Genomic DNA, 25,729 nt, shown 5'->3' on the forward strand with positions numbered 1-25,729 from the left:
TCAGCCACGCTGTGCTTTGGGTTTTTGGTGGGGAAGCTGGCTCATTACAGCAGTTCAGTTACCTGGCTGTTTGACCTTAATCTTGCTAGGCCTGTTATCTCTTCTGTAAAACAAAAGGCCGTTTCTTATTTTAAAAATTTATTTATTTTTAGTTGAAGGGTAATTGTTTTACAGTATCCCTTTGGTTTCTACTAAACGTCAGCATGATCAGCCATAGGGAAAGGGTGTGTCTTATTTATTTGGTCGTTTACTCAAACACATCCTGCGCTCCTGTGATGCTTCAGAGACTGTCGAGGCCCGGTCGCGACAGCGGTGAGCGCCGAGCTCGCCCGGGGTCCTGCTGCAGTGCAGTGAGGAGAGCGCAGTGGCGTGTGCAGAGCCGGCGGTCGTGGGGGCGGCTGTTTGGAGCTGAGCCTGGAGGCAGGAGGGCTTAGGCGGGTGGATGCAGGTGATCACGGGCATCCCCTACTTCTGGTTAGAGGCTGTTTGAGACTCTAATAGCGTCTGTTTCTTCCCTGTTTTTTCCCTTGAAGTCACATATAATAACTGATCTTCATTATTCACATCAACCTTTTGTTTAAATGTGTTTGAAGACCCTGACCATTGTCGCTCTTAAATGTTCTCTTTTCCTGACCAAGAATGCCCTGCTTCCCTGTTCTCCATAAAGGAGGAGGCTGCTTCCACGAGTAGCCTGCAGTCTGCCCTTTAGAGTGCAGTCTGCACACTGCAGGGGGCTGACCTCACCCGGTGGCCCCGCGTCTGGGGGCTTCCCCATCCTGCTGTGCGGTTGGCGGGCCGAGGTGCAGAGGGGGCAGGGATGCAGATGCTCCCCCAGAGTCACTCAGCCACAGGCCAGAGCCCCTGCCTGCTGTGCTCTGCTGCAGCAGCCTGGGTCTGATCGCAAGGCCTGTGTTGTCCCCCCATGCACACTTGCTGCTTTGTTCCACCCCTTCCCCTCTACCCCAGGCTGCTTTCCTTAGACTCGAGCATATCTGTGGGCCTCTCGTCTGTCCTGTCTCTCTGGACGCGTTCTCGGTTTCTGGTAGAAGTTGCTTCTGAATCTGAAACATCTGTCTTCCGTAGTGGCCACTTGTTGGGCTTAGGGCTTACTATTGCATAAGGTGCTTGTAAGCATTAAAATTTAGATAATGCTTGTGTGCTGTGCTTAATCAGTCGTGTCCGACTCTCTGTAGCCTGCCAGACTCCTCTGTCCATGGGGATTCTCCAGGCAAGAATGCTGGAGTGGGTTGCCATGCCCTCCTCCAGGGGATCGTCCCAACTCAGGGACTGAACCCAGGTCTCCCTCATTGCAGGCAGATTCTTTACCATCTGAGCCCCCAGGGAAGCCCAGATGACACTTATGTGACTAAACATTTCCAGGGACTTTGTCAAGTCATATCAGTGCACTCCAAGCAGAGAGCAGGAAAGAACTCCTGAAATTCCCTCTTTCTTGCATCATTGAATATTGGTCTTGGAAAAGAGAATCTGGAGGTCCTCTCACCTGCCTTCCTCATTTCTCAGGTGAAGGGACTGAGGGCTGAAGACTCACAGCAAGTTAGAGACACTTCTGTGGTTAGTGTTGACATCATAAAACGGGCAGATAGGGCTGCTTCCTGGACGCAGTGAGTGGAATTGACAGAGAAGGGGGAGGAGATGCCCTTTATCCTCACGGGCGGGTCTCCACCCTGCGCCCTCTTCCCCCGTAACCCCCAGCTCTCCTGTCTGCACAGGAGCGTCTCTGGGCATGCATGCAGTCGGGTCCGAGGAGCCCGGCTCAGAGGGCCTCCCCTCCACCTCCCTGCTGGATCTCCTGCTGCCCACGGGCCTGGAGCCGCTGGACTCGGAGGAGCCGAGCGAGGCCGTGGGCCTGGGCGCTGGCCTGGGAGCCCCTGGATCGGGCTTCCCCAGCGAGGAGAGCGAAGAGTCCCGTGTCCTGCAGCCACCGCAGTACTTCTGGGAGGAGGAGGACGCACTCAACGAGTCCAGTCTGGGCCTGGGACCCACCGCAGGTACCGTGCTCGCTCGCCCTTGTTTTCTGAAAGATCAGTTTGTTTATATTGTGGCTGTGCTGGGTCCTTGCTGCTGTGCTTAGGCGACTTCTGGTTGCCGTGTACGGCCCGTTTCAGTGACCTCTCGCTGCAGAGCGCAGGCTCTCGGCACGGGGGCTCAGCAGTTGTGGTTCCCGGGCTCTGGCGGGCTGGCCTCTGGGCTTTGTTGCCCTTCGGCATGTGGGGATCCTCCCGGGCCAGGGCTGGAACCCGCGTCTCCTGCGTTGGCAGGTGGGTTCTTCGCCACTGGCCTGCCAGGGAGGCCCCCGTCTTTCTTAGGACGTGTGCTGATTGCCGCCGGGAGGCCAGGCACGACGCCCGATGGCCCTTTCCTTGCCCACGTCCCACCTCTTCTCCGTCCTTGCCTGCTTTCAGCCTCTGCTGCCCTCCGGAGCCTCAAAGCTAGGTCTCTGGACTTGGAGGGCCTTGCTGGCCAAGAGGCCCCTTTCCCTTGCACAATACTCACGGCTGTGCAGTGACCTGTGCTGTGTGCTCATGTAACTGAGTTACTGCTGACAGCCCGTGAGATGAAGAGTGTCAACCCCGTTCTGAACATAAGAAGACGAGGCGCAGAGAGCAGAAAGTGGGCCTGGCGCCACAGAGCTGGTGAGGTGGTCGGTCGTAATGCCAGCGTCAGTCTGTCCGAGGCCTCAGGCCCTCTTCTGTGCTGTGTGGTCTCTGTTGAAGGGTCCCTGAGGTCAGCAGGTGCCCTGTGCTCCTGGGTCCCTGAGCCCCACCGGGCGTTCCAAGCGCCCTTCCCTGGCTCTGCCCCGGGGCTGGGCCGGGCTCAGTGGCGCGCTGCTGCAGCTGATGACGGGGAGACAAGGCTCCCCGGCTGGCAGCCACCACCTCTGTGCGGGGCTCTTGGCTGGCTCTGGGCGCTCAGACTGGTACCCAAGTCTGGGGCTGGGCGTTACAGAATTTTTTGGTTTTTTTTTATTTTTATAATAGATGTATTCTGGGTTTGTGTTTTCTAATTACAAAAGTAATACATGAAAAATACAGAAAACGTGAGAAACACAAAAGCAATACAAAGAAGAAAATCTCCCCGTGATGTCGTGAAGAAAAAATGATAAACACTAGTAGTCTGGGCTACATGCCTCTGGTCGCTTTTATTTGCAACATTGGAATCATTCTTTCCACTTCACGGTGTTTCTTAAATTTGTTTCCGCGTTGTCAGCCTTTCTTCTATAACCTGGTTTCCAGTGACTCTGTAGTATCTCCTCAGGTGGAGCGGCTCCCTGTTGCTGACTGAGCGGTTTCCGGTTTGTTTGTTTATTTGTCTGTGACCATGCTGGGTCTTCACTGGGGTGTGCGGCACCTCATTGCAGCGGCCCCTCTTGCTGAAGAGCACAGGCTTGGTACTTGTGGCACACAGGCTTAGTTCTTTGGCTTGTGGGATCATCCCAGACCATGGGTGGCACCCGTATCCCATGCATGGGCAGATGGCTTGTTAACCACTGGACCACCAGAGAAGCCCTAGTTTCCACTTGTGAAGATGCTGCAAAAACCCGTTTGTATCTTTGCACTTTTCTGGTTGTTCCTTGGGAAAAACTTCCAGAGTCAAATTGCTAGGTCTAGAGATGTGTCAGTCAGCACCCCAGCATCCCAGAAGCAAAGGCCTGCTCACAGAGGCATCCAAGGAGGTCGCGTTTTGGTGGGTTTGTTGTTGTCGTTGGACACGTCCTGCCTCAGGTTTATTTGTACCAGTGTCCAGGAGCACACCAGCCCTGTGCAGACAGCAGCCCTCCTGTCCTCACACTGGCAGACGGCGGCCTGTACTCTGCAGCCTGTGTGGGGGCCTGGGCGCCTTTGGCAGAGCAGCCTCCGTAGCTACGGTGCCTGGGCCTTGGTTCGAGTCTTAGCCTGGGACTTTGGGACCGTTGGTGATGTGGGTGCCGGCACATTGCCGGGCTTCAGGTGAGTGGGGTAGGTGAGTCCTGGGCATGCACTGCTGCCCGTGGGGACCTGGGGCTCCTGGTGACCCGACAACCCCGCAGGCGCCCTCCCGGCCTGCGCCCTCTGCAGGCCCTGCTGTGCTCCTGGGCAGAGTGCGTGCTCCTCAGGGGCTCGGGTCCACCATCTTAAGCAATTCGTGCCTCTTGACCAGGGTTTCCCAGTGCTGTCTCTGTGCCAAGCTGGGGACAGGGTGTGTGTGATGTGGTTCTTGGACCTGCCCGTGTCTTCATTCTGAAGCGCCTGGAAGCAGAGAGACCATGGAGGGTCATTCATAGACAGTGGGCTCACCAGGGGAGCAGCACGGGGTGGCACGCCGGGGAGTCCGGGGCTTCTGGCAGCAGAGTGGTCAGCGCCCACCTCCAGGGGACAGAGACAGGCAGATGGCAGGAACCCGTCCTGTGTGGGGAGGGGCTGGGGAGCAGGGGTCCCGACCCCAGCAGTGGGGTGATGGGGACAGGGGCGGGGGTTTGTGCTCCAGCTCCTCCGGGGCACTGTGGCCGGCTGTGCCTCCCCAGCCTGTCGAGGAGTCTGGGCGGGGCTGCTGTGGTTCACGGGTGGGTCCCCGGCAGAGGACGGGGTGGCCCTGAGCTGGACGTGCCTCCAGCTCCTCCGGAGCCCCTGTTGCTGTGCCTCCCCAGCCTGTCGAGGAGTCTAGGCGGGGCTGCTGTGGTTCACGGGCGGGTCCCCGGCAGAGGACGGGGTGGCCCTGAGCTGGACGTGCCTCCAGCTCCTCCGGGGCCCCTGTTGCTGTGCCTCCCCAGCCTGTCGAGGAGTCTGGGCGGGGCTGCTGTGGTTCACGGGGTGGGTCCCCGGCAGAGGACGGGGTGGACCTGAGGTGGACGTGCCTCTTCTGCAGGCTTGTGTCAGTGTGGCCGGGGCAGCCTCCAGAAAGGGCGCTCTGGTCTGCATGCCCCTCGGGGAGTGAATGCCAGGTTCTGGACCCTCCCCATCACTGAGTTCTGACTTGGAGATCTTTGTTGGTTTGATACGTAGAACTCTGATGGCCAGTAAGTTTTTACTGTGGGGCTTCTCTGGTGGCTCAGCAGTAAAGAATCCTCCTGCCAGTGCAGGTGCAGAGACATGGGTTCAGTCCCTGGGTCGGGAAGATCCCCTGGAGAAGGAAATGGCAACTCACTCCAGTGTTCTTACCTGGGAAATCCCATGGACAGAGGAGCCTGGTGGAGTACTTGAGGCCTCAGAGTTGGACACAGCTGAGTGACTATAAACAGCAATGGACTGTAGCTGAAGTGTGTGTAAGTTAAAACACACACACTCTGAGTGTGTTATGTAGTCTCGTTCTTTTTGATTTGAAGCACATGCGATTAAGAGCAGACTTTGGAGTCAGGCAGAGTCCAAAGTTCCAGCCCTGTGATTTTGGTCTGGTGGCAATCTAAGCCTGTTTTCTCTGGAAGGAAATAGTATCACAGCATTGTGAGGTTTAAATGCAATAGTATATTTGAATTTCTTAACACATGGTAACGTGTTATGAGATAACATGAAAATGTTAGCTATTATTATTACGTTTCCATTTTTTTGAGGCTTGCTTATCACTGTACAAATCTTTATATAAAAGGGATACAAACTTAGTGTCTGACATAAATGGAAAGTTTTTTCCAATTTCTTGCTTCCTTTTCATTATAGTAATACTTGAGATACATAGGTGAAAATCTTTAAGCTTTGACAGTCTCTTTTGAAATGTTCTTACGTGTTTTGTTTGGAAAAGCCTTCCCCGTATGAGATAGATGCAGCTGTTTCTTCTGTTCTTTTGCAGCTTAGGTTCCACCTGTAGCTGTCTGCTGGCTGCCATCAGTCTGGGCGGGGGTGCAGGCGGGTGGAGCTCGTCCGTGTGGAGGGCTGTGGCCGCAGCAGCTGTGCTGTGCTCAGTCGCTCAGAGGGTCCGTTGGGAAGGAGCAGCTGTGCGCCTGGACCGTCCCGGGATAGCGGTGGGGTGGCCGGGGGCTGATGAGCTCAGGTTTGCTCTGCCCCTGCCTTCCCGCATGTGTCTCCCCTTCTGTTCTCTCACGTGGACTCTCTCCTCCCGGGACTCAGTAACTGACCGTCACTCAGTGGGACAAGTCCTCCCGCCGGCTGCACACAGTGTGCCTCCTGGTCTGTGCTGTTCTCCCCCGAACGGTGGGGAGATGCCAGGACCAGGGAGGGCTCCGTCCTTGCCCCTCCCCTGTTGCTCTGCTTGCCCACAGCCTTGCGCTTTCCCCAGCTTAGTCTCTTCTCTCTACGGCCAAGGAGCTCTCTGAAGGAAGGGGACCGTGGGATCCAGGCCGCACGTCTTCGCTCTGCAGGAGACGCCCTTGCAGTCTGGCACCTGCATCCTGCCATCAGCCCACTTGGTGGGCGTGAGACTGAGGACGCCCAGGGGTGCTCAGTGCCTTTCCAAGGTCACAGCCGCTCTGTGGTGGAGCTGTGTCGAGAGTCAGTGCCTGCTTACTGACCGTGGCTCCAGCCTGACCCCCAGGCCTGTGACGCCCTCACCCTGTCCCACCTCTCCATTCCGACTGCCCGTGGCTGGGTCCTGCCTTAGTCCTTGGCCAGAGAGACTGCTCATCAGAGGCTCCCGCAGGGGGCGGGGCTCTGCCACTTTCCGTACTGGTGGTGTCCTCGCCTGGGGGCTGCAGTGCAGCCTGTGTCCCCACGCTGGGCCCCTGGCTGCATGGAGGGTGCGCCTTTTCCTAATTCTCCCCCTGGGGGGGACATCTCTGTGCTGGCGAGGGCCCTAAGGTCAGCCTGCCTGGCCTGCCGTTGTGTTCTCAGCGCAGGAGGCTACGCCTTGAGGCCGTGGCAGGCGCGGAGTGTTCAGGCCGTGGGGCTGGTTGGTGCGAGGTGGGTCTTGCCCCAAGAGCACGGCCCAGGGTGGGACCGTGTATGCACGCCCCTCGCCCTCTGCTCCCAGCCCGGAGAGTCAGAGGCTTCCCTCCAGGGTCTCCGGGAGCAGGGAGGGCATCATTCATGGGGTTGCTGCTCAGGTTGGGGAGACACAGAGGCCTATGGAGGGTTTGCCAGGGTGGGGAGTCTGCCCAGAGTTCAGGGCGAGCCTCGCAGACCGCTGGTGCAGCAGCGGCCTTGGTGGCTGGTGGCCGTGCTACAGGCCGTCCAGCCTCAGGGCTATTTCGGTGTTGAGGACGTCTACCCGCGAATCCAACTCCGAGTTCTGCTAGGCACCGAGTTGGGTGTTGTGGTGTGTCACCTCATTTAATCTTCACAGAAGCATTGAAGTATTTATTGTTATTCCCATTTGGCCAGTGGACAAACTGAGGCCAGTGGAGTCTGGGTAACTGCCCAGCTAATAAGTGCAAGAACCAGAATGCAAACCCTCGCTGTCAGACTCCAGACCTTGGGTCTGTCTCCTGCTGCGTCTCAGCTCGGTGACTTGACTAGAGCCAGCAGTGATGTCTTAGATCTGCTGTGGGACTTGGCACTGTTTCTTCACAGCGCTTGCGCCTTGCGTAGTTCGCTGCGCTTCACAGCCGCTCTGTGGGTCAGCGGCAGCACGCTGGGCGGGGCTGAGGTTGAGAGGTGGTGAGCCTCGTCTGAGGTCCGACGGGCTGTGTGCAGCAGAGCCCAGTCTGTGGTCAGGGCCTCCTGAGCAGGCCTGCCCTGAGCCCTGCGATGGGGTGTGTCAAAGAGGGGACAGCGCATGCTTGTTCTGGGGCCCTGTTCTGTGCCTTGTTTCTGGTCTTTTGGGCCTGCAGGAGCTGGAGCTGGGCCTGCTCCAGGAGTGTCCTCGGGGCCTGACGTCCCAGCCTGGCCAGTGATGAGGGCTGTGACCTTTCTAACCTTGGCTTCAGCCTCTTTGTCCTCGAGTGAGACCGTGGGAGTGATAGATTGAACTCTTATCCAGCTCCAAAATACTGTGATTCTCGACATTTTGGGTGAAAAGACTGGTCTCAACAAAGAAGGGAAAAACAGTAGCATGTACGTCCCTGCCCTAGCAGCGAATCAAGCCCACGCGCAGCCTGATCTGTTAGTTCACGCACTGTGTTCGTTACCGGGACTAGTGTCCCGGATTGTCCTCCACCCCAGACAGTCCTGCCGCCGCCCCACGCTTTCGTTTTCGTCTCCTTAACGAAGTTCTCTGCTCATGGCTTTAATTTTCCTAGTGAGCAAGCTAATTAGCGTTGCACGGGATGGGAGAGAACTCTCTAAGGCTGGCGTGTTCTTGGAACCCAGTGTGCCAGGACGGTGTGTTGGCCGTTAGCCCTGCGCCTGGCGTCAGTGTCCGGCCCAGCCATGGGGTCCGGGTGCTGAGATGGCGTCCGGACCTGCCTTGCCTGTCGCGGTTCGTGTCCCTCCCTCATCCTCACTCCTAGGTGGCCAGCCTGTGTGGTCGCTGAGCGAAGCTTCCAGCCGCTCTCACCGAGCAAGCCCAACGTGGGGCGAGCTCAGCCCGAGAAGATGCAGGGTGGCTGCTTGGTCTGGCCTCATCTGTCCGGAGCCCCCCAGAGCCAGCGTAGGGCCCCGCACTCCTGGGTCAGGTAGGAGAGGGTTGGAGGGCCCCTCAAAGCAGGATCCAGGTGCCACTGACAGGGGGACAGAATGATGCTGTTGACTGGGGGCGCCCGAGTGCCTAGCTCTCTAAGCATTTTCACGTGAAGGTCTCTGTCCCCTCATGGCAGCCTGACTAGTCTCCCGCCTCGTCGTGTGGGAGGCGGCTCGGGGAGGTTCGCGGGTGATGGTGGCAGGGGCTCAGCCCTGCGGGCTCTGCTTCAGGACCTGCTCCTTCTTTGTGTCAGCTCCTTCCTCGTGATGCTTCCGTTGCTGCTGTCTGGAGTGAACTTGTGGATGCCAGGTCACCGTGGCAGCTGTCTGCTGGGCCTGGGGGTGGTTTCTCTGCAGCCGTCTCGGTGGCCGCGTCTGCCGTGCAGCGATTTGACCTTCCTGGCAGCTGCACACACATCAGGCACGTTTCCTGAAAAAGAAAGGAAAAGAAAAAAGTGTCATATTTTTGTTTTATACTAGTAGTAAGTGTCCTTATATGAAAATCAGAAACATGCAACAAGTTAAAAGAAAAAACCAAGCATCCGCAGCCCCATCATTAACCCAGAGTTAGTGACGGTAACATTTTAGTGCATTTCTTCCTGGACTCTCTGCCTTTACAGATGATAGGTAAAGTGTGCTTCTATGAAGAATGGCGTTTGTGGGCACAGATCATTTCTTCCTGGACTCTCTGCCTTTACAGATGATAGGTAAAGTGTGCTTCTATGAAGAATGGCGTTTGTGGGCACAGATCATTTCTTCCTGGACTCTCTGCCTTTACAGATGATAGGTAAAGTGTGCTTCTATGAAGAATGGCGTTTGTGGGCACAGATCATTTCTTCCTGGACTCTCTGCCTTTACAGATGATAGGTAAAGTGTGCTTCTATGAAGAATGGCGTTTGTGGGCACAGATCTTGCTGTTTCACTTGCCCACATCTTTCCAAGGCAGCAAACCCAGCTCTTCAACCTCAGCTTTGAGGCTGAATTAGCACCTCGAATGTGGATGGGCTGGCTGCTTCAGTCAGCGTCCTGCCCTGTGAAAGCAGCATTGTGGCGTAAGCAAAGCGTCATGAGCATCCATAATTGTTTCCTTCCAGTCTGTTTCTAGAAATAATAGCCTCAGGGTGCTTGTCTTTAAGGGGTTTCACGCGTGCTTTCCCTCCAGGCTGTAGCTGGATTTCCCTCCCGTCAGCGTCAGGTGGAGCACCTGGGCCCCGCGTACACGTTACCGGGTGTGATGCTGAAATGTACCCCTGTGTGGTCAGGTTGCCAGTCCACAAGATTTGTTCCCGGGCTAATTTACATTTCTGTGATGACTGTTGAGTCTGACCATTAAAAAGTCGTGTTTAATTATATGGAAAGCTTCTTCGCTTGCGTGTCTGTTCTACACAGATCTTTTGTGAGTTTTGTCAACGTTTCTGTATTAATGCTCCATTGAATAACTCAGGGGGCAGTTTTCAGTGATTTGACATTAACCTAAAAGGACGTTTAAAATGATCTTTCAAGGCTACTGGCTCTGATGCTGGTTTTAATTCCTTGTTTTAAACAGAGGAATCAGTTCCTTACTGTTTTAGCTGAGACTGAAGGTCACATTAGAGGATGGCTGACCCTGGAAGGCAGAAATAAAGTTCAGTGCAACCTTGATAAACAGGAAAGAGACCTACACAGCTGGGGTGAAGTGTTAGGGGGAGATTATGCAGCATGACCTTTTTAGGGAAAGCACCGCAGTGAGATTAAGGGGAAAAGGACTGGATGCAGCTTATGTGCTGTGATAAAGTCAACCTGTGTGTGAGTCAGGAGATCTTCCTTTACATTTTGTGTTAGTTAGCCTCCAAATCAGGCATTTTGTTCAGTTTCTAAGTTTTTTCACCAAATATTTATTGTGTGCCTACACTGTTGATTTTGTGAGCACTCTTTATTTTTTATTTGAGCATTTTTTATTTTAGAGTGTGGCTGATTAACAATGTCGTGATAGTTTCAGACGGACAGCAAAAGACCCAGTCATATACACACGTATCCATTCTCCCCCAAACTCCCCTCCCATCCAGGCTGCCACATAACACTGAACAAAGTTCCCTGAACTCTACAGTTCAGTTCAGTTCAATTCAGTCGCTCAGTCGTGTCCGACTCTCCGCGACCCCATGAATCACAGCACGCCAGGCCTCCCTGTCCATCACCAACTCCCGGAGTACACTCAAACTCATGTCCACAGAGTCGGTGATGCCATCCAACCATCTCATTCTCCGTCGTCCCCTTCTCCTCCCGCCCCCAACCTTTCCCAGCATCAGAGTCTTTTCCAGTGAGTCAACTCGTCGCATGAGGTGGCCAAAGTATTGCAGTTTCAGCTTTAGCATCAGTCCCTCCAATGAACACCCAGGATTGATCTCCTTTAGAATGGACTGGTTGGATCTCCTTGCAGTATAAGGGACTCTCAAGAGTCTTCTCCAACACCACAGTTCAAAAGCATCAATTCTTCGGCGATCAGCTTTCTTCACAGTCCAACTCTCACATCCATACATGACCACGGGAAAAACCATTGCCTTGACTAGACGGACCTTGGTTGGCAAAGTAATGTCTCTGCTTTTTAATATACTATCAAGGTTGGTCATAACTTTCCTTCCAAGGAGCAAGCGTCTTTTAATTTCATGGCTGCAATCAGCATCTGCAGTGATTTTGGAGCCCAAAAAAATAAAGTCTGACACTGTTTCCACTGTTTTTCCATCGATTTCCCATGAAGTGATGGGACCAGATGCCATGATCTTTGTTTTCTGAATGTTGAGCTTCATGCCAACCTTTTCACTCTCCTCTTTCACTTTCATCAAGAGGCTTTTGAGTTCCTCTTCACTTTCTGCCATAAGGGTAGTGTCATCTGCATATCTGAGGTTATTGATATTTCTCCCAGCAATCTTGATTCCAGCTTGTGCTTCTTCCAGCCCAGCGTTCCTCATGATGTACTCTGCATATAAGTTAAATAAGCAAGGTGACAATATACAACCTTGACGTACACCTTTTCCTACTTGGAACCAGTCTGTTGTTCCATGTCCAGTTCTAACTGTTGCTTCCTGACCTGCATACAGGTTTCTCAAGAGGCAGGTCAGGTGGTCTGGGATTCCCATCTCTTTCAGAATGTTCCACAGTTTATTGTGATCCACACAGTCAAAGGCTTTGGCATAGTCAATGAAGCAGAAATAGATGTTTTTCTGGAACTCTCTTGCTTTCTCCATGATCCAGCGGATGTTGGCAATTTGATCTCCGGTGCCTCTGCCTTTTCTAAAACCTGCTTGAACATCTGGGAGTTCACGGTTTACATACTGCTGAAGCCTGGCTTGGAGAATTTTGAGCATGACTTTACTAGCGTGTGAGATGAGTGCAATTGTGCGGTAGTTTGAGCATTCTTTGGCATTGCCTTTTTTTGGGATTGGAATGAAGACTGACCTCTTCCAGTCCTGTGGCCAGCGCTGAGTTTTCCAAATCTGCTGGCATATTGAGTGCAGCACTTTCACAGCATCATCTTTCAAGACTTGAAATAGCTCAACTGGAATTCCATCACCTCCACTAGCTTTGCTAGTAGTGATGCTTTCTAAGGCCCACTTGACTTCACATTCCAAGATGTCTGGCTCTAGGTCAGTGATCACGTTATCGTGACTATCTTGGTCGTGAAGATCTTTTTTGTACAGTTCTTCTGTGTATTCCTGCCACCTCTTCTTAATATCTTCTGCTTCTGTTAGGTCCATACCATTTCTGTCCTTTATCGAGCCCATCTTTGCATGAAATGTTCCCTTGGAATCTCTAATTTTCTTGAAGAGATCTCTTGTTTTTCCTATTCTGTTGTTTTCCTTTATTTCTTTGCATTGATCACTAAGGAAGACTTTCTTATCTCTCCTTGCTATTCTTTGGAACTCTGCATTCAGATGCTTATATCTTTCCTTTTCTCCTTTGCTTTTTGCCTCTCTTCTTTTCACAGCTATTTGTCAGGCCTCCTCAGACAGCCATTTCGCTCTTCTGCATTTCTTTTCCATGGGGATGGTCTTGGTCCCTGTCTCCTGTACAATGTCACGAACCTCCGTCCAGAGTTCATCAGGCACTCTATCAATCAGATCTAGTCCCTTAAATCTATTTCTCACTTCCACTGTATAATCATAAGGGATTTGATTGAGGTCTTATCTGAATGGTCTAGTGGTTTTCCCTACTTTCTTCAATTTAAGTCTGAATTTGGCAATAAGGAGTTCATGATCTGAGCCACAGTCAGCTCCTGGTCTTGTTTTTGCTAACTGAACTCTGCAGTAGGTCCTTATTGGTTTTCCATTTTAAACACAGCAGTGAGTACCTGTCATCCCAAACTGCCTTAGATGTCCCTCCCTGCCACATCCTTCCCCACTGGTAACCATAAGTTTCTTCTCTAAGTTGGTGAGTATGTTTCTGCTTGTATCATTTCTGTTTAGATTCTGAATGTGAGAGATATCATGATGTTTCTCAGTATGACAGTCTCTGGGTCCGTCCATGTTGCTGCAGACGGCATTACTCTATTCTTTTTGGGCCGAGTAATATTCCGTTTGCATATGTGAACCACGTGTTCTTTGTCCTGTCCTCCGTCAATGGACGTTTAGGGTACTTCCATGTCATGGCTGTTTTTAACAGTGCTGCAGTGAACGCTGGGGTGCACGTGTCCTTTCAGGTCGTGTTCTTCTCTGGGTATGTTCCCAGGAGCGGGGTGGCAGGGTCATATGGTAGCTCTGTTTTTAATTTTTATTAAGGAATCTCCATAGTGGCTGTACCATTGTAGGAGGGGGGTTCTCATCTCTTCACATCCTCTCCAGCATTTCTCTGTGGGTTGTCTTTTAAGAGTGTTTGAAAGCTTGTCAGAAATCATTTATCAGTTTACAAAGTTCCACTTAGAATTCAGTGCAATTCAAGAAAAGGTTTGAGCAAGCATGTTTATCTGGTGGTTTTGGCATCCCTGTACATAGGGTGACCTGTGAGAATCAGTGCATCTTTATTCTTCTTCTTTGGTTTAAATTCATTTATTTGTTGCGACTGCACTGCGTCTTCATTGCTGCACGTGGGCTGCAGTGGTTGCAGCTCAGGGGCTCCCCGGCGTGGGCTCCATGGCTGTGGCACACAGGCTCCATGGCCCCACAACACGTGGGGTCTTATTTCCCAGATCAGGAATGGAGCCCGTGTCCCTTGCATTGGCAGGCATATTCTTAACCCCTGGGTCACCAGGGAAGTCTCCTGCTTGTGGGTTTTTTGATGATAATCAGTCTGAGTGGTGCGAGGTGATGCCTCGTTTTGAGTTTTGATTTGCGTTTCTCTAACATCAGTGTTGAGCCTCTTTTCCTCGACCATCTGTATGTCTTGTTTGGAGAACGTCCATTTCGGTCTCCTGACCGTTGTTTGCTTGGGTTGTTTGTTTGGATGATGTTCAGCCTCACGGACTGTTTGTCAGTGCTGGAGACCAACCCCGGGCCGGTCGTGTCATTTGCGATTGTTTTGTCCCATTCTGTGGGTTGTCTGTTGTTTTGTTTATGGTTTCCTCTGCCGTGCAGATGCTTTTGAGCTTAATGAGGTCCCACTTGTTTATTTTTGTTTTTGTTTCCATTATTCTGGGAGCCAGATTGGAAAAGACATTGTTAAGATTTATGTCGGAGAGGGTTATGTCTCTGTTTTCCTCTAGGCGTGGTAGTGTCTGGTCTCACATTTAGGTCTTTAGTCCATTTTGAGCTTCTTTTTCGTGTATACTGTTAAACAATGATGTAATTGTGTATGTATGTATGTATGTATATTTTCATGTACAGCTGTCCAGTTTTCCCAGCACTTTTTGTTGAAGAGACTGGTACAGCGTTGCCTCCTTTGTCATGCATTCACTTCAGTTCAGTTCAGTCGCTCAGTCGTGTCCGACTCTCCGCGACCCCATGAGTCACAGCACTCCAGGCCTCCCTGTCCATCACCAACTCCCGGAGTTCCCTCAAACTCATGTCCATCGAGTCGGCGATGCCATCCAGCCATCTCATTCTCCGTCGTCCCCTTCTCCTCCCGCCCCCAACCTTTCCCAGCATCAGAGTCTTTTCCAGTGAGTCAACTCGTCGCATGAGGTGGCCAAAGTATTGGAGTTTCACCTTTAGCATCAGTCCTTCCAATGAACACCCAGGATTGATCTCCTTTAGAATGGACTGGTTGGATCTCCTTGCAGTCCAAGGGACTCTCAAGAGTCTTCTCCAACACCACAGTTCAAAAGCATCCATTTTTCGGCGATCAGCTTTCTTCACAGTCCAACTCTCACATCCATACATGACCACGGGAAAAACCATAGCCTCGACGAGACGGACCTTTGTTGGCAAAGTAATGTCTCTGCTTTTAAATATATTATCAAGGTTGGTCATAACTTTCCTTCCAAGGAGTAAGCGTCTTTTAATTTCATGGCTGCAGTCAGCATCTGCAGTGATTTTGGAGCCCAAAAAAATAAAGTCTGACACTGTTTCCACATGACAAATAATGTCATGCATTAATTGACCATAAATGCATGGGTTTACTTCTGAGCTTTCCATTTTGTTCCATTCGTCAATATTTCTATTTTTATGCCAGTCCCATGCTAGTTTTTTTTTAATTTATTTATTTTAATTGGAGGCTAATTACTTTACACTATTGTAGTGGTTTTGCCATACATTGACATGAATCAGCCATGAGTGTACATGTGTTCTCCATCCTGAACCCCCCTCCCATGTCCCTCCCAATCCCATCCCTCTGGGTCATCCCAGTGCACCAACCCTGACTAATGCATGTATATGGAATTTAGAAAGATGGTAACGATAACCCTATATGCAAGACAGCAAAAGAGACACAGATGTGTAGAACAGTCTTTTGGACTCTGTGGGGAAGGGCGAGGGTGGGATGATTTATAGCATTGAGACATGAATATTATCATATGTGAGACTGATCACCAGTCCCGGTCCAGTCCACGCTGGTTCTGGAAAATGTGCTCTTCATCTGCGTGGTTTTGGCTGCGCTGGGTCTTTGTTGCTGTGTGGGCTCTCTCTAGCTGTGGCGAGCGGCGGCTGCTCTAATGTACCGCATGGTCTTCTCATTGCTGTGGCTGCTCTGGCAGCGTGGGCTCTCGGCAAGCAGGCTTCAGTCGTTGGAGCTCGCGGGCTCAGCAGTCGTGGCGTGTAGGCCTCGTTGCCCTGTGGAACGTGGGGAATTCGCAGACCAGGGACCAAGTGCGTGTCTCCTGAATTGGCAAGTGGATTCTTAACCACTGGACCATCAGGGCAGTCCCATCCGTACCGCTTTGAAGACTGTGGCTTTTCTGAAGTCAAGGACCCTAATTTCCTCCAGCTCTGTTTTTCTTTCCCCAGGTTGCTTTGCGTCTTCAGGCTCCTTGTGTCCTATATAGATTTTAAGGGTGTTGTCGTTCTAATTTTGTGAAAGTTGACGTTGGTGATTTGATAGGGCTTGCCTTGAGTCTGTAGACTGCCTTGTGTGATGTAGCCGTTTTGACAGCATTGATTCTTCAGACCCACAGACACGGCGTGTCTTTCCATCCGTTTGCATCTTTGGTTTCTTCCATCAGCAGCTTACGGTTTTCAGAGTACAGGTTGTTTTGTCTCCGTAGGTAATTTATTTCTAGGCAGTTTAGTTTTTTGATGCAGTAGCAGATGGATTGTTTCTTGAATTTCTCTTTCTGATCTATGTTCTTAGTATACAGAAATGCAGCAGATTGCTGTGTATTTTCTAACCTGCAACTTTACAAAATCATTGATGAGCTCCAGTAGTTTTCTGGTAGCTTCTTTAGGATTTTTTATGTATAATATCATGTCATCTCTAAACAGTGACAGTTTAACTTCTTTTCTACTTTGGATTCCTTTATTAGAGTCATGCAGAAGTAATTGCACTTTTAGACTGTGACTTTTAAATTATGATAACTAGTCTCAAATCCATCTTTATTAATGAAAATAGGAACAATTACAGTCAACACATTTTTGCCAGTGAGACATGTTTGTTTATTCCTGTAGCATAAAAATCTGTGCCTCAGGATTCAATGAACTTTTGGAAAGCATTTTCTGCCTCCTGCTGGTTGTAGAACAAGTGTTTTTCCCTGCACTACGTTGATTTGGCTTGGAGCTCAGCATTCAGAAAACTAAGATCATGGTATCCGGTCCCATCACTTCATGGGAAATAGATGGGGAAACAGTGGAAACAGTGTCAGACTTTCTTTTTTTGGGCTCCAGAATCACTGCAGATGCTGATTGCAGCCATGAAATTAAAAGACGCTTACTCCTTGGAAGGAAAGTTATGACCAACCCAGACAGCATATTAAAAAGCAGAGACATTACTTTGCCAACCAAGGTCCGTCTAGTCAAGGCTATGGTTTTTCCCGTGGTCGTGTATGGATGTGAGAGTTGGACTATGAAGAAAGCTGATCGCCGAAGAATTGATGCTTTTGAACTGTGGTGCTGGAGAAGACTCTTGCGAGTCCCTTGGACTGCAAGGAGATCCAACCAGTCCATTCTAAAGGAGATCAAAGAGCTACTTTTTTCAGCCAAAAAAAAAAAAAAAGGAGATCAATCCTGGGTGTTCACTGGAAGGACTGATGCTAAAGCTGAAACTCCAATACTTTGGCCACCTCATGCGACGAGTTGATTCACTGGAAAAGACTCTGATGCTGGGAGGGATTGGGGGTGGGAGGAGACGGGGACGACCGAGAATGAGATGGCTGGATGGCATCACCAACTCGACGGACATGAGTTTGAGTGAACTCTGGGAGTTGGTGATGGACAGGGAGGCCTGGCGTGCTGTGATTCATGGGGTCGCGGAGAGTCGGACACGACTGAGCGACCGAACTGAACTGAAGGTAAGATTGTATTGCTATAAACTTCCCTCTCAGAACCGCTTTTGCTACATCCATAGGTTATGGATTATATGAATTGTCTCATTTTTTTGTAGTTTTTTTCCTTATAGTTTATTCCTAATCTCATAGCATTCTGACTGGAATAGATGCTTGGTATGATTTCAGCTTTCTTAAATTTACCGAGGCTTCCTGGTGGCCCAGCATGTGGTCAGCCCCAGAGACTGTGTCATGTACACTTGAGAAGAGTGTGTGCTCTGTTGCTTCTGGGTGGAATGCTCTGTAAGCGCGGCCCCTTACTGTTCTCTGTCTGCATGAAACCGGGCTGTTAGAATGCTCTGTAAGCGCGGCCCCTTACTGTTCTCTGTCTGGATGGTCTGTCCGCTGATGAAACCGGGCTGTTAGAATGCTCTGTAAGCGCGGCCCCTTACTGGTTCTCTGTCTGGATGGTCTGTCCGCTGATGAAACCGGGCTGTTAGAATGCTCTGTAAACGCGGTCCCTTACTGTTCTCTGTCTGGATGGTCTGTCCGCTGATGAAACCGGGGTGTTAGAATGCTCTGTAAACGCGGCCCCTTACTGGTTCTCTGTCTGGATGAAACCGGGGTGTTAGAATGCTCTGTAAACGCGGTCCCTTACTGGTTCTCTGTCTGGATGAAACCGGGGTGTTAGAATGCTCTGTAAACGCGGTCCCTTACTGGTTCTCTGTCTGGATGAAACCGGGGTGTTAGAATGCTCTGTAAACGCGGTCCCTTACTGGTTCTCTGTATGGATGAAACCGGGGTGTTAGAATGCTGTGTAAACGCGGTCCCTTACTGGTTCTCTGTCTGGATGGTCTGTCCGCTGATGAAACCGGGGTGTTAGAATGCTCTGTAAACGCGGTCCCTTACTGGTTCTCTGTCTGGATGGTCTGTCCGCTGATGAAACCGGGGTGTTAGAATGCTCTGTAAACGCGGTCCCTTACTGGTTCTCTGTCTGGATGGCCTGTCCGCTGATGAAACCGGGGTGTTAGAATGCTCTGTAAACGCGGTCCCTTACTGGTTCTCTGTCTGGATGAAACCGGGGTGTTAGAATGCTCTGTAAACGCGGTCCCTTACTGGTTCTCTGTCTGGATGAAACCGGGGTGTTAGAATGCTCTGTAAACGCGGTCCCTTACTGGTTCTCTGTCTGGATGAAACCGGGGTGTTAGAATGCTCTGTAAACGCGGTCCCTTACTGGTTCTGTGTCTGGATGGTCTGTCCGCTGATGAAACCGGGGTGTTAGAATGCTCTGTAAACGCGGTCCCTTACTGGTTCTCTGTCTGGATGGTCTGTCCGCTGATGAAACCGGGGTGTTAGAATGCTCTGTAAGCGCGGCCCCTTACTGTTCTCTGTCTGCATGAAACCGGGCTGTTAGAATGCTCTGTAAACGCGGTCCCTTACTGTTCTCTGTCTGGATGGTCTGTCCGCTGATGAAACCGGGGTGTTAGAATGCTCTGTAAACGCGGTCCCTTACTGGTTCTCTGTCTGGATGGTCTGTCCGCTGATGAAACCGGGGTGTTAGAATGCTCTGTAAACGCGGTCCCTTACTGGTTCTCTGTCTGGATGGTCTGTCCGCTGATGAAACCGGGGTGTTAGAATGCTCTGTAAACGCGGTCCCTTACTGGTTCTCTGTCTGGATGGTCTGTCCGCTGATGAAACCGGGGTGTTAGAATGCTCTGTAAACGCGGTCCCTTACTGGTTCTCTGTCTGGATGAAACCGGGGTGTTAGAATGCTCTGTAAACGCGGTCCCTTACTGGTTCTCTGTCTGGATGAAACCGGGGTGTTAGAATGCTCTGTAAACGCGGTCCCTTACTGGTTCTCTGTCTGGATGAAACCGGGGTGTTAGAATGCTCTGTAAACGCGGTCCCTTACTGGTTCTCTGTCTGGATGGTCTGTCCGCTGATGAAACCGGGGTGTTAGAATGCTCTGTAAACGCGGTCCCTTACTGGTTCTCTGTCTGGATGGTCTGTCCGCTGATGAAACCGGGGTGTTAGAATGCTCTGTAAACGCGGTCCCTTACTGGTTCTCTGTCTGGATGGTCTGTCCGCTGATGAAACCGGGGTGTTAGAATGCTCTGTAAACGCGGTCCCTTACTGGTTCTCTGTCTGGATGGTCTGTCCGCTGATGAAACCGGGGTGTTAGAATGCTCTGTAAACGCGGTCCCTTACTGGTTCTCTGTCTGGATGGTCTGTCCGCTGATGAAACCGGGGTGTTAGAATGCTCTGTAAACGCGGTCCCTTACTGGTTCTCTGTCTGGATGGTCTGTCCGCTGATGAAACCGGGGTGTTAGAATGCTCTGTAAACGCGGTCCCTTACTGGTTCTCTGTCTGGATGGTCTGTCCGCTGATGAAACCGGGGTGTTAGAATGCTCTGTAAACGCGGTCCCTTACTGGTTCTCTGTCTGGATGGTCTGTCCGCTGATGAAACCGGGGTGTTAGAATGCTCTGTAAACGCGGTCCCTTACTGGTTCTCTGTCTGGATGGTCTGTCCGCTGATGAAACCGGGGTGTTAGAATGCTCTGTAAACGCGGTCCCTTACTGGTTCTCTGTCTGGATGGTCTGTCCGCTGATGAAACCGGGGTGTTAGAATGCTCTGTAAACGCGGTCCCTTACTGGTTCTCTGTCTGGATGGTCTGTCCGCTGATGAAACCGGGGTGTTAGAATGCTCTGTAAACGCGGTCCCTTACTGGTTCTCTGTCTGGATGGTCTGTCCGCTGATGAAACCGGGGTGTTAGAATGCTCTGTAAACGCGGTCCCTTACTGGTTCTCTGTCTGGATGGTCTGTCCGCTGATGAAACCGGGGTGTTAGAATGCTCTGTAAACGCGGTCCCTTACTGGTTCTCTGTCTGGATGGTCTGTCCGCTGATGAAACCGGGGTGTTAGAATGCTCTGTAAACGCGGCCCCTTACTGGTTCTCTGTCTGGATGAAACCGGGGTGTTAGAATGCTCTGTAAACGCGGTGCCTTACTGGTTCTCTGTCTGGATGGTCTGTCCGCTGATGAAACCGGGGTGTTAGAATGCTCTGTAAACGCGGTCCCTTACTGGTTCTCTGTCTGGATGGTCTGTCCGCTGATGAAACCGGGGTGTTAGAATGCTCTGTAAACGCGGTCCCTTACTGGTTCTCTGTCTGGATGGTCTGTCCGCTGATGAAACCGGGGTGTTAGAATGCTCTGTAAACGCGGTCCCTTACTGGTTCTCTGTCTGGATGGTCTGTCCGCTGATGAAACCGGGGTGTTAGAATGCTCTGTAAACGCGGTCCCTTACTGATTCTCTGTCTGGATGGTCTGTCCGCTGATGAAACCGGGGTGTTAGAATGCTCTGTAAACGCGGTCCCTTACTGATTCTCTGTCTCGATGGCCTGTCCGCTGATGAAACCGGGGTGTTAGAATGCTCTGTAAACGCGGTCCCTTACTGGTTCTGTGTCTGGATGGTCTGTCCGCTGATGAAACCGGGGTGTTAGAATGCTCTGTAAACGCGGTCCCTTACTGGTTCTGTGTCTGGATGGTCTGTCCGCTGATGAAACCGGGGTGTTAGAATGCTCTGTAAACGCGGTCCCTTACTGGTTCTCTGTCTGGATGGTCTGTCCGCTGATGAAACCGGGGTGTTAGAATGCTCTGTAAACGCGGTCCCTTACTGGTTCTCTGTCTGGATGGTCTGTCCGCTGATGAAACCGGGGTGTTAGAATGCTCTGTAAACGCGGTCCCTTACTGGTTCTCTGTCTGGATGGCCTGTCCGCTGATGAAACCGGGGTGTTAGAATGCTCTGTAAACGCGGTCCCTTACTGGTTCTCTGTCTGGATGGCCTGTCCGCTGATGAAACCGGGGTGTTAGAATGCTCTGTAAACGCGGTCCCTTACTGGTTCTCTGTCTGGATGGTCTGTCCGCTGATGAAACCGGGGTGTTAGAATGCTCTGTAAACGCGGTCCCTTACTGGTTCTGTGTCTGGATGGTCTGTCCGCTGATGAAACCGGGGTGTTAGAATGCTCTGTAAACGCGGTCCCTTACTGGTTCTGTGTCTGGATGGTCTGTCCGCTGATGAAACCGGGGTGTTAGAATGCTCTGTAAACGCGGTCCCTTACTGGTTCTCTGTCTGGATGGTCTGTCCGCTGATGAAACCGGGGTGTTAGAATGCTCTGTAAACGCGGTCCCTTACTGGTTCTCTGTCTGGATGGTCTGTCCGCTGATGAAACCGGGGTGTTAGAATGCTCTGTAAACGCGGTCCCTTACTGGTTCTCTGTCTGGATGGCCTGTCCGCTGATGAAACCGGGGTGTTAGAATGCTCTGTAAACGCGGTCCCTTACTGGTTCTCTGTCTGGATGGCCTGTCCGCTGATGAAACCGGGGTGTTAGAATGCTCTGTAAACGCGGTCCCTTACTGGTTCTCTGTCTGGATGGCCTGTCCGCTGATGAAACCGGGGTGTTAGAATGCTCTGTAAACGCGGTCCCTTACTGGTTCTCTGTCTGGATGGCCTGTCCGCTGATGAAACCGGGGTGTTAGAATGCTCTGTAAACGCGGTCCCTTACTGGTTCTCTGTCTGGATGGCCTGTCCGCTGATGAAACCGGGGTGTTAGAATGCTCTGTAAATGCGGTCCCTTACTGGTTCTCTGTCTGGATGGCCTGTCCGCTGATGAAACCGGGGTGTTAGAATGCTCTGTAAATGCGGTCCCTTACTGGTTCTCTGTCTGGATGGCCTGTCCGCTGATGAAACCGGGGTGTTAGAATGCTCTGTAAATGCGGTCCCTTACTGGTTCTCTGTCTGGATGGCCTGTCCGCTGATGAAACCGGGGTGTTAGAATGCTCTGTAAATGCGGTCCCTTACTGGTTCTCTGTCTGGATGGCCTGTCCGCTGATGAAACCGGGGTGTTAGAATGCTCTGTAAACGCGGTCCCTTACTGGTTCTCTGTCTGGATGGTCTGTCCGCTGATGAAACCGGGGTGTTAGAATGCTCTGTAAACGCGGTCCCTTACTGGTTCTCTGTCTGGATGGTCTGTCCGCTGATGAAACCGGAGTGTTAGAAGCTCCCTCGCAGTCATCGTGTCGTTGTCGCTCTCCCGCTTTTTGTCTGCTAGTGCTTGCCTTACACGTTGCGCTGTTCCTGTGTGGGGTGTACGCATGTTTCTATTAGTTATGTTTTCTCCTTGGATTGAACCCTTGATCATTATGTAGTGTCTCTCTCTGCCTCTTATAACAGTCTTTGACTTAAAGTCTATTTTATCTGATATGAGAATCGCCTCTCCAGCTTTCTTATGATTTCCATTTGTCTGGAATACCTTCTCCCATCCCTGACCTTCAGACTGTAAATGTCTGCACGTCTAAGGTGGGTCTCTAGTTGATTATATATATGTATCTATAAATGTGTATCTATGTACGTGGGGTCGCTCAGGGTTGGACACGGCTGAGCGACTTCACTTTCACTTTTCACTTTCCACTTTCACACATTGGAGAAGGAAATGGCAACCCACTCCAGTGTTCTTGCCTGGAGAATCCCAGGGACGGGGGAGCCTGGTGGGCTTCCGTCTATGGGGTCACACAGAGTCGGACACGACTGAAGTGACTTAGCAGCAGCAGCAGCAGCATATACGTATCAGTTCAGTCAGTTCAGATAAGTCGCTCAGTCGTGTCCGACTCTCTGCGACCCCATGAATCGCAGCATGCCAGGCCTTCCTGTCCATCACTAACTCTTAGAGTTTACCCAACCTCATGTCCATCAAGTCAGTGATGCCATCCAGCCATCTCATCCTCTGTCGTCCCCTTCTCCTCCTGCCCCCAGTCCCTCCCAGAGTCAGGGTCTTTTCCAATGAGTCAACTCGTCACATGAGGTGGCCAAAGGATTGGGGTTTCAGCTTCAGCATCAGTCCTTCCAGTGAACACCCAGGACTGATCTCCTTTAGGATGGACTGGTTGGATCTCCTTGCAGTCCAAGGGACTCTCAAGAGTCTTCTCCAACACCACAGTTCAAAAGCATCAATTCTTCGGCAATCAGCTTTCTTCACAGCCCAAATCTCACATCTATACATGACCACTGGAAGAATCATAGCCTTGACTCGACGAACCTTTGTTGGCAAAGTAATGTCTCTGCTTTTTAATATGCTATCTAGGTTGGTCATAACTTTACTTCCAAGGAGTAAGCGTCTTAATTTCATGGCTGCAATCACCATCTGCAGTGATTTTGGAGACCCCCAAAATACAGTCTGACACTGTTACCACTGTTTCTGCACCTATTTCCCGTGAAGTGATGGGACCAGATGCCATGATCTTAGTTTTCTGAATGTTGAGTTTTAAGCCAACTTTTTCACTCTCCTCTTTCACTTTCATCAAGAGACTTTTAGTTCCTCTTCACTTTCTGCCATAAGGGTGGTGTCATCTGCATATCTGAGGTTATTGATATTTCTCCCAGCAATCTTGATTCCAGCTTGTGCTTCACCCAGCCCAGCGTTTCTCATAATGTACTCTGCATAGAAGTTAAATAAGCAGGGTGACAATATACAGCCTTGATGTATTCCTTTTCCTATTTGGAACCAGTCTGTTGTTCCATGTCCAGTTCTAACTGTTGCTTCCTGACCTGCATATAGGTTTCTCAAGATGCAGGTCTGGTATTCCCATCTCTTTCAGAATTTTCCACAGTTTATTGTGATCCGCACAGTCAAAGGCTTTGGCATAGTCAATAAAGCAGAAATAGATGTTTTTCTGGAACTCTCTTGCTTTTTCCATGATCCAGTGGATGTTGGCAATTTGATCTCTCGTTCCTCTGCATTTTCTAAAACCAGCTTGAACATCTGGAAGTTCACGGTTCACGTATTGTTTAAGCCTGGCTTGGAGAATTTTGAGCATGACTTTGCTAGCGTGTGAGATGAGTGCAATTTTGCGGTAGTTTGAACATTCTTTGGCATTGCCTTTCTTTGGGATTGGAATGAAGACTCACCTTTTCCAGTCCTGTGGCCACTGCTGAGATTTCCAAATTTGCTGGCATATTGAGTGCAGCACTTTCACAGCATCATCTTTTAGGATTTGAAATAGCTCAACTGGAATTCCATCACCTCCACTAGCTTTGTTCGTAATGATGCTTTCTAAGGCCCACTTGACTTCACATTCCAGGATGTCTGGCTCTAGGTGAGTGATTACACCATCATGATTATCTGGGTCGGGAAGATATTTTTTGTACAGTTCTTCTGTGTGTATATATATATATGGGTTTTGTTTTTGTATTCACCCAGCCAGCCTATGTCTTTGGTTGGTACCTTTAACCATTTACAATTAAGGTAATTATCCATATGTATGATCCTATTACCATTTTGTTAATTGTTTTGGGTTTATTTTTTTAGATCTTTTCCTTCTCTTGCATTTCCTGCCTAGAGAAGTTCCTTTAGCATTTGTTGTAAAATTGGTTTAGCGGTGGTGAGTTCTGTTAACTTTTGCTTGTCTGGAAAGCTTGATCTCTCCATTGAATCTTATCGAAAGTCTTGCTGGCTAGAGTATCCTTGGTTGTAGGTTCTTCTCTTTCATCACTTGAAATGTGTCGTGCCATTCTCTTCTTACTTGCAGAGTGTCTGTTGAGAAATCGGCGGGATTCCCCTTGTATGTTACCCGTTCCTTTTCTCTTGCTTTTGTATCTGTCTCTGCCTTTGACGTTTGTCACTTTGATTAGTGTGTGTCTCAGTGTGTCCCTCCTTGGGTTTATTGTGCCTAAGACTGTACTTCCGGGACTTGACTGACAGTTTCCTTTCCCACGTTAGGGAAGTTTTCAGCTCTTACCTCTGCAGATATTTTCTTGGGTCCTTTTTGTTTATCTTTTCCTTCTGGGATCTCTATAATGTGAATCTGGATGCACTTAATGTTGTCCCAGAGGTTTCTTGGACTGTCTTCTCTTCTTCTCATTCTTTAAAAAATTTTTTAAATAATTATTTATTTATCTGGCTGTGCTGAGTCTTTGTTGTGGCCTGCAAGATCTTTTAGTTGTAGCACGTGTGATAGTTGCAGCGTACAAACTCTTAGTTACAGCATGTAGGATCTTGTTGCCTGACCAGGGACTGAACCTGAGCCCCCTACACTGGGAGCATGGAATCTTAGCCAGCGGACCACCAGGGAAGCTCTCATTCTTCTTTCTTTATTCTGTCCCATTGCCGTGATGCCCGTCATTCTGTCTTCCAAGTCACTTACCCATTCTTTTGCCTCAGTTGTTCTTTTTTTTTGTTTTTACTTTGCTACACTGCACGGCGTGTGGAATCCTACTTCCCTGACCGGGGATTGACTCTGCCCCTGTGACGGAATCCCAGCGTCTCACCCGTTGGGTCGCCAGGCAAGTCCTTGCCTCAGTTATTCTGCTGTCGATTCCTCTGGCATGTTTTTTGTTTCAGTGACTGTACCCTTCGTCT

General features: G+C 50.5%; 1 protein-coding gene across 4 annotated transcripts in view; it reads left to right on the top strand.

Annotated features, from left to right (window-relative positions):
* PODXL2 (podocalyxin like 2) overlaps positions 1–25,729 on the top strand; it is a 70,948-nt gene that overhangs the window by 13,545 nt on the left and 31,674 nt on the right. For 2 of the 4 annotated variants that reach the window (XM_088831732.1, XM_055413417.2), the window contains one exon: positions 1,731–2,009. The exons of the other annotated variants lie outside the window; for them this stretch is intronic. In XM_088831732.1, the coding sequence (XP_088687858.1) occupies positions 1,731–2,009 (279 nt within the window). The remainder of the gene's footprint in view (positions 1–1,730; positions 2,010–25,729) is intronic. 4 annotated transcript variants of the gene reach the window in all.

The sequence above is a fragment of the Moschus berezovskii genome, chromosome 24 (genome assembly GCF_049115385.1).
Source record: "Moschus berezovskii isolate FMDL1 chromosome 24, NW_MosBer_1.0, whole genome shotgun sequence".
In the NCBI taxonomy this organism is placed as follows: domain Eukaryota; kingdom Metazoa; phylum Chordata; class Mammalia; order Artiodactyla; family Moschidae; genus Moschus; species Moschus berezovskii.